Source organism: Bubalus bubalis, chromosome 15, assembly GCF_019923935.1.
Source record: "Bubalus bubalis isolate 160015118507 breed Murrah chromosome 15, NDDB_SH_1, whole genome shotgun sequence".
NCBI classification, from domain to species: Eukaryota; Metazoa; Chordata; class Mammalia; order Artiodactyla; family Bovidae; genus Bubalus; species Bubalus bubalis.
In genome coordinates this window covers 30,644,722-30,658,386 of record NC_059171.1, presented here as the reverse complement: position 1 = coordinate 30,658,386, position 13,665 = coordinate 30,644,722, and the positions used below count along the sequence as shown (strand labels likewise).

The 13,665-nt window shown below is 36.0% G+C and overlaps 1 protein-coding gene across 2 annotated transcripts in view; it reads left to right on the top strand.

Moving 5' to 3' along the window:
• CSMD3 (CUB and Sushi multiple domains 3) overlaps positions 1-13,665 on the top strand; it is a 1,458,322-nt gene that overhangs the window by 635,145 nt on the left and 809,512 nt on the right. For both annotated transcript variants that reach the window (XM_044928635.1, XM_025265188.2), the window contains one exon: positions 663-787. In XM_044928635.1, coding sequence (XP_044784570.1) covers positions 663-787 — 125 coding nt within the window. The remainder of the gene's footprint in view (positions 1-662; positions 788-13,665) is intronic.

Below are 13,665 nucleotides of genomic sequence, written 5' to 3'. Positions count from 1 at the left end.
AAAACTGTCAGCTGCTACAGGTGCTGATGACATGTGGCATTGTGTTAGAGATGAGGTGGAGAAGCTGCCAGTGACTTATTGCTGGAAGGAATTTAAGCCATTTTAAGAAAATATAATTTGTTATTTTTTCCCACTGGTAAGTTGCTGTTTAAGGATTTTAGGGGGAAAATACATGATCAGTTTATTTAATAAAAAAAAAAAACAAAAACATATACACACATCCATGGATGGACAAATACCTGTGCACGTAAATACCTATGTAAATATCTGCTAAAGAAGTACTGTCACGTGGTATGAACACAAGCATTGTAATTCAAGTTTAGAAGTCTACTCTTTGCTTCACATTTACCACCTACTTAAGATGGGAAATTTAGTCAGTTTAGCTTTGGCTTCTACAACTAATAATAAGATAATTAAACTTGATGAGAGCTTTCTACAGTTCCTACCAATATCAGCATGTTGTTGATTTACAGTAGACTCATATTTATGATTTTTGTTATATATTTGTACAAGTTATATTTTCATATTTTGGTTCCCCCAAAGAATATGTTTTGTCACTGTGGGACATTTTTCACCTACTCAATATTGCCAGTAGAACTGGAACCTAACTGTTATGTTATATGCTTCTAATACTGTTTTTTTAATCCTTTGCTCTATTTTAGCCTTGGATCAACTGTGCAGTTCTCTTGTGATGAAGATTATGTCCTACAGGGTGCTAAGAGCATCACCTGCCAACGGATAGCTGAAGTTTTTGCTGCTTGGAGTGATCACAGGCCTGTATGTAAAGGTAAGGAAGAGTCTTTAAAATAAAAATGCTTTCCTAACACATTTTAATAGTGTGAATTCATTCCATTGAGTATAAATTTCAATTGAAACTGAATTGTAATGCAGGAAACATTTAGCTCATATATTTGACAATATTATTAAAAATATGTAATAGGCAAACTACTATGTCAATCCCAAGCAGTTTGCAGTCTAATAATCATATGGTAACAAATTGGAACATTAAAATATGTAATACAGGCAATGATAACTTTTTGCCTTTTTAAAAATTATAACACCCTGTAGAGGCATTAATGTAGATATGGAATTTTAAACAATAATTGCACCTTAATTTGTATGCTTTGCCATTTTAATTGCTTAAATGTACAGTAGTCGTGATGTCAGTGGCAGTGGAGGTGGAACACTTGTTCTATGATTAGTTAATTTAAACTAAGACAAATCACTGAGTTCTCTGGCTTTTCATATTACCAGTAACTGCAGATAAGAATTATTTTCATAAAATTAAATGAAGCCCTTTTATTCTAAACTTTATTTAGCTACATTTGAAAATGAACACCTGATTCTGGCTTACTGGTGCTCTTGTTGCTTGTTTGTTGCTGTTGTAATTTTTAATAATGGCATCTCTGCATATTTCAGTGTCTTAGTACTCAAAGTTCCATTAGCACTTCCTCTCCCTGAGGGAACAGTTTCACTCAGTTGCCCCACCCTCTAGAGTCCTCTCAGACAGATTCTGGTGACTAGAGAAAAGATAGATTTGAGACCTGTTGTAAGAAGAAAAAGACAAAGTATTTGACAACTACCTGGATATGGAAGGAGAAAGCGATAAGAAGTTAAAGATGATGAGACTATGAGACTAAAGTCTATGATAGTAAAAAAAAAAAAAAAAAAGTCATGCTCTTAGTAAGTATAAAAAAACTGAATAGTGAAATTATATAGGCAATTTCATCATAGGCTTAATTTTTTAGGCACTTACTATGCATCAGGCACTGTGCTAACCACTGCATATACTCTGACTCATTTAAATCCTCTAAACAAACCAATGGAGTAAGCATTATTATCTCCATTTTAGAAATGAGTGTTGTGAGACACAGAGATATCCAGTCACTCTCCCAAGCTCAAATGTTTGGAAAATGACAGAGTCTTTAAGAATGATATCATAGTTTGTGGAGAGAAGTCCAATTTCAGATCACTAAAGAGGGAATAGAAAATAGTAAAATGGAAGCAAATAGTTATATTCTATTCCCTTGGCAATGATAACCCAAAGTAAGAAGAAGAGACAGCCTAGATTTTTCTTGGGTTCAAGTAATTTTATTTATTTGTTTATTCCTTATCTTTCTCATTATCAAAGGCTTACAAAATTCCATATAGTGAAATAACATTAAAAATATTATTTGAGAGATAATGAAATAGTATTTAATTATTATTATTGAATAATAATGTGAAACAGAGATAATGAGAAAATAAGATAAAATATGATCCTAAGGGAAGTTACATGATCCTAAACAAAAGCTTATTTGTACAAGTTGGTAAAAAACATTAAAAAAATTATTGAAATATAGTTGTTTTACAATGCTGTGTTAGTTTAAGGTGTACAATAAAGTGTACAGTTATACATATATATATATCTATTATTTTTTTACATTGTCTTTCATTATACAATGTTACAAGATATTGAGTATAATCCCTGTTCTATACAGTAGGTCATTGTTGGTTATCTATTTTATATACAGTAGTATATATATTTTAATCCCAACTCCTAATTTATCTTTCTCCCCAGACCCATTTTGATAATTATATTTGTTTGCTTTCTGTCTGTGAGTCTATTGCTGTTTTCTAAATAAGTTAATCTGTGTCTGTTTTTTAGATTCCACATTTAAATGTGGAATATGGTGTTTGTCTGATTTTCTTAACTTAGTAAGATGATCTCTTAGTTCATCTATGTTGCTGCAAATGACATTATTTCATTCTTTTTTATGGCTGAGCAATATTCCATTGTATGTATGTATCACATTCCTTTATCCTTTCATCTGTCAGTAGACACTTAGGTTGCTTCCATGTCCTGACTATTGTAAATAGTCCTGTTATGAACTTTGGGATGCATGTTAAAATTCTTTTTTCTCCAGATAGATGCCCAGAACTAGGATTTTAGGATCATATGGCAACTCTATTTTTATGCCTTTGAAGGAAGCGCCCTACTGTTCTCCATAGTGGCTATGGCAATTTACATTGTCACCAGCAGCGTAGTGGGGGTTCTTTCCTCCACACTCTCTCCAGCATTTATTATTTATAGACTTTTAGATGATGGCTGTTCTGACTGGTATGAGGTAATACACTACTGAAGTTTTGACTTGAATTTCTCTAATAATTAGTGATGTTGGGCATTTTTCATGTGCCTGCTGGTTATCTGTATGTCTTCTTTGGTGAAATGTCTTTTTAGATCTTCTGCCCATGTTTTGGTTGGGTTGTTTGTCTTTTTGATATTGAGCTATATGAACTGTTTGCATATTTTGGATATTAATCTGTTGCTGGTTGCATTGTTTGCAGATGTTTTCTCCCATGTATAGGTTGTCTTTTTGTTTTGTTTATGTTTTCCTTTGTTGTACAAAAGCTTTTAAGTTTTAAGAAAAAAATTAAGAATGGCTTACATGTTAAATATGACAGCTGCTAAAGAAATATAAAAAAATGTAAAGTTTACATGAAAGCCACTGTCTATGAAATATAACAATGACACCACAAAATCAAACTTATTCTTGGCTTTGAGATATGAAATATCTTGCTTTGCTTTTTATAAAGTGGACACTGAATAAATACATATTGTGGTAATTACTCTCACCAATGTCACGACAGTGAAAGAACAGTTAGCTGTTTAAAGTTGATTTCTTATGATATTCTCCACTCAAGATATAGTTATAAGGGACAAAAATGAAAATTGAGGTTTCAAGGTAGTGGTGTCCACACATCCAGTTTTACATAAATTAGATGTGTGCATTTCTTTTATGAAAAGAAAGAATGGGAAAGTAGAGGACAGAGTAAAGAAAAAGATTAATGCAGGAACAAAGTCTCACATAGAAACAGAAATTGTAGCCAGATCATGGAATTTAAGGTTTACCTAGAGTGAGACTGATACTATAAACCATCTTTTTCATTCCAGACTCTCACTTCAATAAGAATAATGATTCATATTTATTATGATGGTAAATTGTTCAAAGGCAAAACTAGTATTATATTATTTTGTTACCTTTTACAAACCCTGTAGTAGAAAGAACAGTTCTGTATTGACTTAAATCTCAAGAAATGTTTCTTGAATATTAATGCGTGCATATTTTCTTTGGTTCTAAGATACATGATTGATATATTTATATACATGTAAATATACATGCACAAACATCTGTGTGTGTACATATATATAGAGAGAGAGAGAGAAAGAAAGAGAGCGATACATATATATTTTCACTCAGTAGTCATCAGTCATTGTTGGAAGGTATTATTTGTGTGTTCAAAATTCATTTATTATTAGTATTTCATCTTAATATTAAATTTCCTACAGATATTAATCATTTATACACAACTTTACTCATTGCATGCAGGGCACATGTGTGTATGGTTTATTGAAAAAAAAATTTGCTGGTAGAAGTCACTAGCTGTAGTGTTGAAACGGTAATGCAGGAAACATGCTGAAATAGTAATTAAAGTTTTAAAATGACTATTCACTGTGAGTCTGAATGAAGAACAGTTTTCAAGTCTCATGGGTGCTTGGACAGAATAAATACGCTTTTTCCCAGATAGCAGCATAAATAACAGTATCAGTGCACTGCACCTTTGAGAAGTCATTAATATAGCTGCTGTCTATGTATTGCATGGTTGAGCAATTAAGAAATTGTGCTTTTAAAGGGACTTAAATTTACACAAACTGCAAATTATGAATCAAAAGAAAAAGGACAATTCAGAAATTAATATTAATATATTTTACACAACCTCAGACACTAATTTTTATTCCCTAAATGGAATATGTATATGAGATATTTGACAATTTACTGTTATGGAAATAATTTTCCTTTGTTGGAAATGCAATAGATACCCAAAAGCAAGAGCTTATGCAAATAAGATTTATGTGGTGAATGGAACATATATAGAAAATTTATTTTAGACTTTCATGTTGTTCAAAGAAACATCATTTGAGAATTGGCAATGTTACCTAGGAAACAGTTAAGAGCGTTAATCTTGATAGATTGGGAAAAACTTTTTTGACTAATTTTCAGTCAATATTTATTTGGCTTGCCCCAAATAATGATTTTTTTTTTTTTTTATCTGTTAAGTCACAATGGTGTGGGCTATTCTTTTTTTTTTTTTCTGTTAATCTTTTTTTTTTTTTTGTTCTTCAATTTTATTTTATTTTTAAACTTTACATAATTGTATTAGTTTTGCCAAATATCAAAATGAATCCGCCACAGGTATACATCTATTCTTGAGAGTAATGGAAAAGGTGATTAAGACAAGATTAGAAAAGAAAGCCAAAAGTAGGGGGAGGGAAAATATTTTTAAAAGTAGAGTAAAAACCAGAGTCACCTTTTAATTTCTTTATTCAATCAATCATCCAGTTATTTGTTTATTCACTTATTAACATACTGATTAATTTATTTTGGATTCCACAAGCATTAATGAATGTAGGTATGTAGGTATATAGAATGTAGGCATGTCATATTAAACAGTACATGAGATACAAGGTATGTAAATTTTTTTATTATTTTGTATTGATTTGCAAGGTATAAACACAAAACTAATACATAATAGACTGTTTTGTGTACAAGAGAGGTAAAATCCTCTGCAAAATTCAGATGAAAGGAGGATTATTTCCATGTTTGGAGATTGTCAGGCGTTGAAAACAAGGAAATACCATAAGGGCAGAACGTGTGATTATTTTCTATTTCAACATATAGTCTCACCCCTTGACCTCTAAGAAGAAGAGAGGGGCTGAAGATTAAACCAGTCATGTATAGCCAGTGATTTAATTAATCATGTATATGTAATGAAGCCTCCATAAAACCACAAAAGAACAGGGTTCAGAGAACTTCTAAGTTGGTAAACACTTGGAGATTTGAGGAGAGTAATATACCTGGAGATGATGTGAATGTTTCAAACACCATTCCCAAGCCTTGCCTTGTGCATTTATTTTGTCTAGCCATTCCTGAGTTACTTCTTTTCATAATAAATTAGTAATCTAGTAAGTAAAATATTTCTCTGAGTTCTGTGAGCTGCTGTAGCAAATTAATCAAACCCCAAAATAGGATGATCTTGGAAATCTCTGACTTATAGCCAGTCAATTAGAAGTATAGGTAACAGACATGGTCTGGTGATTGGTATCTGGTGATTGGTATCTGAAGTCCAAGAAGAAGGTTGTGGGAATTTTCAGTTTGTAGCTGATTGGTAGTAGCATAGGCAACAATGTGGCTTGAGAACGGCATCTGAAGTGGAGGGGTGCTGGGGAGTTGGGGACAATCTTCTAGACTGAATATTAACCTGTAGAATCTGATACTATCTCCAAGATAGTGTCAGAATTATGTTGACTTGTAATACACCTGGCTGGTGTCTCCATGCCTTGTGTTGTGGGGGAAGCTCCACCCCCAAGACACACTGGAATTGGGTCTGTGAATCTAATTTATTTAGTCACTCCTTATCTGAAGTATTGGCTCAGATGATAAAGCATCTGCCTACAATGCTGGAGACCCGGGTTTGATCCCTGGGTCCGGAAGATCCTCTGGAGAAGGAAATGGCAACCCACCCCAGTAGTCTTGCCTGGAGAATCCCATGGATGGAGGAGCCTGGTGGGCTACAGTCCATGGGGTTGCAAAGAGTCAGACACAACTGAGTGACTTCTTTTTCACCTTCACATTATCTGAAGTATCTCTGAAAGAACCATTAAACCTCTACTACCACTGTCACTGTTCCATAATTCCATTACTACATCTATCTCATGTTTTTTAATTTTGACTACAATTTATCATACATATTGCTGGCATTCTAATCCCTTCCAAAACTTACTTTTGTTATACATGAAGAATGTTCAAAGGCCGCATGCTATTTCTTAACTGCATACTACAAACCATTGAAATGAAATAATCAAGAATATGAATTCAGGTATCACACTATGCCAGTTTAAATCCCTGACCTTCTACTTAAGTAATCTGCCTTCTTTATAATTACCAGATTTATTGTCTGTAAAAGGAGCATTATAGTAAATCAGTGTCTACTTCACAGGAAATTGAGAATTTGTATGAGTATAAAATGAGGTAAACTATATGAAAGCATTTAGTGCATGCGCTGAATGAAACGCAAGTCTCAAATGATAGAGGTACTGATAGTTGTCCCCTTCATGGATCACAGCCTTGTCATGGCAAAACGGCCTGCATAACTCAGTGAAGCCATGAGTGAAGCCATGCAGGGCCGTCCATGATGGACAGATCATAGTGAAGAGTTCTGACAGAATTTGGTCCAGTGGAGGCTAAAATGGCAATGCACTTCAGTACTCTTGTCTGGGGAACCCCATGAACAAGATGAAAAGGCAAAAGATATAATACTGGAAGAGGAGCCCCCTGTCCCAGATCAGATGTTCACTATGCTACTGATGAAGGAAGGAGGGGTGACTAATAGCTCTAGAAACAATGAAGAGGCTGGGCCAAAGCAGAAATGGCACTCAGTTTTGGATGTGTCTGATGCCATTAAAAACAATATTGTATAGAAACCTACAATGTTAGATCCATGAGTCAAGGTGAATTGGACATGGTCAAGCAGATAACAAGATTAAATATCGACATCTTAGGAATCAGTAAGCTAAAATGGACAGGAATGGGTGAATTTAATTCAGATGATCATTTATCTACGTGGAAGTGAGAAAAAGATTTAAGGGACTAGATCTGATAGACAGAGTGCCTGATGAACCATGGACAGAGGTTCCTGATATTGTACAGGAGACAGAGATCAAGACCATCCCCATGGAAAAGAAATGCAAAAAAGCAAAATGGCTGTCTGAGGAGGCCTTACAAATAGCTGTGAAAAGAAGAGAAGTGAAAAGCAAAGGAGAAAAGGAAAGATATAAGCATCTGAATGCAGAGTTCCAAAGAATAGCAGGGAGAGATAAGAAAGCCTTCCTCAGTGATCAATGCAAAGAAATAGGGGAAAACAACAGAATGGGAAAGACTAGAGATCTCTTCAGGAAAATTAGAGATACCAAGGGAACATTTCCTGCAAAGATGGGCTCGATAAAGAACAGAAATGGTATGGATCTAACAGAAGCAGAAGATATTAAGAAGAGGTGGCAAGAATACACAGAAGACCTGTACAAAAAAGAGCTTCACGACCCAGATAAGCATGATGGTGTGATCACTCACTTAGAGCCAGACGTCCTGAAATGTGAAGTCAAGTGGGCCTTAGAAAGCAAAACTACGAACAAAGCTAGTGGAGGTGATGGAATTCCAATTGAGCTATTTCAAATCCTGAAAGATGATGCTGTGAAAGTGCTGCACTCAATATGCCAGCAAATTTGGAAAACTCAGCAGTGGCTACAGGACTGGAAAAGGTCAGTTTTCATTCCAATCCCAAAGAAAGGCAATGCCAAAGAATGCTCAAACTACTGCACAATTGCACTCATCTCACACGCTAGTAAAATAATGCTCAAAATTCTCCAAGCCAGGCTTCAGCAATACATGAACTGTGAACTTCCAGATGTCCAAGCTGGTTTTAGAAAAGGCAGAGGAACCAGAGATCAAATTGCCAACATCTGATGGATCATTGAAAAAGCAAGAGAGTTCCATAAAAACATCTATTTCTGCTTTATTGACTATTCCAAAGCCTTGACTGTATGGATCATAATAAACTGTGGAAAATCTGAAAATCTGGGAATACCAGACCATCTGACCTGCCTCTTGAGAAACCTATATGCAGATCAGGAAGCAACAGTTAGAACTGGACATGGAACAACAGACTGGTTCCAAGAAGGAAAAGGAGTATGTCAAGGCTGTATATTGTCACCCTGCTTATTTAACTTATATGCAGATTACATCATAAGAAATGCTGGGCTGGAAGAAGCACAAGCTGGAATCAAGATTGCCGGGAGAAATATCAATAACCTCAGATATGCAGATGACACCACCCTTATGGCAGAAAGTGAAGAGGAACTAAAAAGCCGCTTGATGAAAGTGAAAGAGGAGAGTGAAAAAGTTAGCTTAAAGCTCAACATTCAGAAAACGAAGATCATGGCATCTGGTCCCATCACTTCATGGGAAATAGATGGGGAAACAGTGGAAACAGTGTCAGACTTTATTTTTCTGGGCTCCAAAATCACTGCAGATGGTGATTGCAGCCATGAATTTAAAAGACGCTTACTGCTTGAAAGGAAAGTTATGACCAACCTAGATAACATATTGAAAAGCAAAGATATTACTTTGCCAACAAAGGTCCATCTAGTCAAGGCTATGGTTTTTCCTGTGGTCATGTATGGATGTGAACGTTGGACTGTGAAGAAAGCTGAGCACTAAAGAGTTGATGCTTTTGAACTGTGAGGTTGAAGATGACTCTTGAGAGTCCCTTGGACTGCAGGCAGCTCCAACCAGTCCATCCTAATGGAGATCAGTCCTGGGTTTTCATTAGAAGGACTGATGCTGAGGCTGAAACTCCAATACTTTGGCCACCTCATATGAAGAGTTTACTCATTGGAAAAGACTCTGATGCTGGGAGTGATTGGGGGCAGGAGGAGAAGGGGACGACAGAGGATGAGATGGGTGAATGGCATCACCGGGCATGAGTTTGAGTGAACTCCGGGAGTTAGTGATGGACCGGGAGGCCTGGCGTGCTGTGATTCATGGGGTCACAAATAATCAGACACGACTGAGTGACTGAACTGAACTGAACTTTGGGCAAGAATTGTTTAGAAGAAATGGAGTAACACTCATAGTCAACAAAAGAATCTGAAAAGCAATACTTGGGTATAAACTCAAAAACAACAGATTGATCTTGGTTTCCAAGGAAAATCATTCAATATCACAGTAATCTGTGTCTGTGCCTCAACCACTGATGCCAGGGAAGCTGATGTTGAATGGTTCTGTGAAGACCTACAACACCCTCAATAAAAAATAATTTAAAAAATGCCCTTTTCATCAAAAGGGATTAGAATGCAAAAGTTCCCGATCCAGGGTTTGAACCCGTGTCTCTTGCATCTTCTTCACTGACAGGCAGATTCTTTACCAATGGCACCACCAGAAAAGCCCTTGAAAAGTCAAAAGATACCTAGAATAATAGGCAGGTTTGGCCTTGGAGTACAAAGCAGGGCAGAGGCTAACAGAGTTTTGTCAAGAGAACATGCTTGTCATAGCAAATACAATTTTCCAAGAACACAAGAGATGACTCTACACATGGACATCACCAGATAGTAAATACTGAAATCATATGGCTTATGTTCTATGCAGCTGAAAATGGAGTTCTATAGAGTCAGCAAAAACAAGAGCGGAAGCAGACTGTGGCTCAGATTATGAGCTCCTTACCGTAAAATTCAGCCTTAAATTGAAGAAAGTAGGGCAAACCACTAGACCATTCAGGTATAACTTAAATCAATATCTTTATGATTATGCAGTGGAGGTGCTGAATAGATTCAAGGGATTAAATCTGGTGGAGAGAGGCCTGAAGAACTATGAACAGGTTTTTAACAATGTATAGGAGGCAGTGACCAAAACCATCCCAGAGGAAAAGAAAAATAAGAAGTGGTTTTCTTAGGAGGCTTTACAAATAGCTGGGGAAAGAAGACAAGCAAAAGGCAAAGGAGAAAAGAAAAGATATACCCAACTGAATGCAGAGTTCCAGAGAATAGCAAGAAAAAATGAGAAGGGCTTCTGAAATGAATAATACAAAGAAATAGAGGAAAGCAATAGAATGGGAAAGACTAGCGATCTCTTCAAGAAAACTGGAGATACCAAGGGAACATTTCATGCAAGTTTGGGTGTGATAAAGGATGGGAACATTAATGACCAAACAGAAGCGGAAGAGATTAAGAAGAGGTGAAAAGAATATACAAGAGAATTATACAAAAAAGGTTTTAGTGACCTGGATAACCACAATGGTGTGGTCGCTTTCCTAGAGCCAGACATCCTGGAGTATGAAGGGAAGTGGGCCTTGGGAAACATTACTACCAACAAAGCTAGTGTAGGTGATGGAATTCCAGCTGAGCTATTTAAAATCCTAAAAAATGATGCTAATAAAGAGCTGCAGTCAATATGTCAGCAAATTTGGGAAACTCAACAGTGGCCACAGGACTGGAAAAGATCAATTTCCATTCCAGTCCCAAGAAGGATGATACCAAAGAATGTTCTAACTACCATACAGTTACACTCATTTCATGTGCTAGGAAAATTATGCTTAAAATCCTTCAAGATAGGCTTTGGTAGTACGTGAACTAAGACCATCCAGATGTACAAGCTGGGTTTCAATGAGGCAGAGGAACCAGCGATTAAACTGCCAACATTTGTTCTATAATAGAGATAGCAAGAAGATTCCAGAAAACAAGCATCTACTATCTGCTTCATTGATTACCCTGAATCTTTTACCTGTGTGGATCACAACAAACTGAGGAATATTCTCAAAGCGATGGGAGTACCAGACACCTTACCTGCCTCATGAGAAATCTGTACAGGTTAAGAAGCAACAATTAGAACCAGACATGAACAACGGACTGGTTCAAAATTAGGAAAGGAGCATGACAAGGCTGTTATACTTTTATTCTTTATTAAGTTCTGTGCAGAGGACATCACCCAAGATGCCAGGCTGGAGGAATGACAAGCTGAAATCAAGTTTGCCAAGAGAAATATCAGCAACCTCAAATATGCAGATGATACTGCTGTAATGGCAGAAAGTGAAGAGGAACTGAAGAGCTGCTTGATGAGGGTGAAAGAGGAGAGTGAAAATCTGGCTTGACACTCAACATTAAAAAAAAGATTATGGCATCTGGTCCCATCACTTCATGGTAAGTAGATGGGGAAAAGTGGAAATGGTGACAAATTTTATTTTCTTGAGCTTCCAGATCACTGTGGATGGTGACTGCGGCCATTAAATTAAAAGACATTTGCTCCTTGGAAGAAAAGCTATGACAAACCTAGACAGTATATTAACAAGCAGAGACCTCACTTTGCCAACAAAGGTCCATATAAATAAAAGCTATGGTTTTTCCAGTAGTCATGTAGGGATATGAGTTTGGACCATAAAGAAGGCTGAGTGCCAAAGAATTGATGCTTTTGAACTGTGGCATTGAAGACTATTCGAGAGTCCCTTGGACAGCAAGGAGATCAAGCCAGTTCATCCTAAAGGAAATCAACCATAAATATATGTTGGAAGGTCTGATGCTGAAACTCTCATATTTTGGCTACCTGATAAGAAGAGCTGACTCATTGGAAAAGACCCTAATGCTGGGAAAGATTGAAGGCAAAAAGAGGAGGTGATGGTGTGGGAGCAGATGATTAGATAGCATCACTGACTCAATGGACATTAATTTGAGCAGGCTCTGAGAAATAGTGGAGGACACAGAAGCCTGGCATGCTACAGTCCAAGGGGTTGCAGAGTTGGCTGTAAAGAATCTGCCTGCAATGCAGGAGACCCAGGTTTGATTCCTGGGTTGGAAAGATCCCCTGGGAGTGGCAACCCATTCAAGTATTCTTGCCTGGGGAATCCCATGGGCAGAGGAGACTGGCAGGCTATATAGTCCATGATGTCGCAAGACTTGGACATGACTTAGCAACTAAAACCACCAAACCAACTGTTTCTTTAATGCTTACCAAAGGTATATATCCGCCTCTCAATAATGAACAGATTCACAGCTCTAGTTTTTGTATGTCTGACTTCCTAGATGAAAGCCTACCTATTAACTATATCTGCCCAGTTTTCAGTCTTATTCATCTTTCATCTCCTGAAAAAAATCTTTTCTATTTCATTTATCCATTATGCCCACCTCTTTAACAGTATTTCACATTTACTGTCTTTACCACACAACTTAACATTTAAAAATATTCTTTTTGGTAGTGGTTTCCGATAATTTCATTGACAGTAGACTTACTCCTTCATCCAAAAACCACTTCAAAAAAAAAAAAAAAAGAAAGAACAAAATGATTGACACTTCTAAAGTGCTTGAATTTTCAATAGATCTATTTTGTCTGTTGTCATGAAAAGTTTCTAATGTTGTCTATTTATATGCTGCCTTTATTAAATAGAAGAATCATAATGAAGAATCATAATAATTATCTTCATATACAAAATAAAAATTATTATACAGTTTATATTATAGATAATTGCTGGCCAAACCTCGGAGCTATGACCCTCATTAATCAATATTTATTAAGGTGTGATTCTTATAGTTTTCAAAATTCTTTTACAGATATTACAAGTTCCTACTCATATATTATTTTTCTTCACAATGTTTAGCATAGTGACCATCATGCCCATATTTTGTACAGGTGATAGTTGCTAAGTAAACATTTTGAATAAATATTGTGGGAAGATTTAATTACTTATAATAAACGATTTAAAAAGATAGTAGTGTGCTGATTGTAACAAGAGAAGTTTGCCCTGCTAGAAGACTTCCTGTTATGCAAAAGCAATTAGAAAGTTTTGCCCAAGAGCAAACCAGAAAGAGCCTGCTGAAATTTATCAACCAGAAACATATATAGCAGGTGTTTTTCTTTGGTAGTTTTTGATGCCTTCTTAGTTTCATGGAATGATGATACAGATGAGATGATGCATAACAAGGATGATATTAGCAATTAATTGAGTGACATATGGTGAAGAAGATAGACAGAAGGTCTAAATATGGATATTTATAATGCATTCATTTGTCTTGATGGCCATCATTTC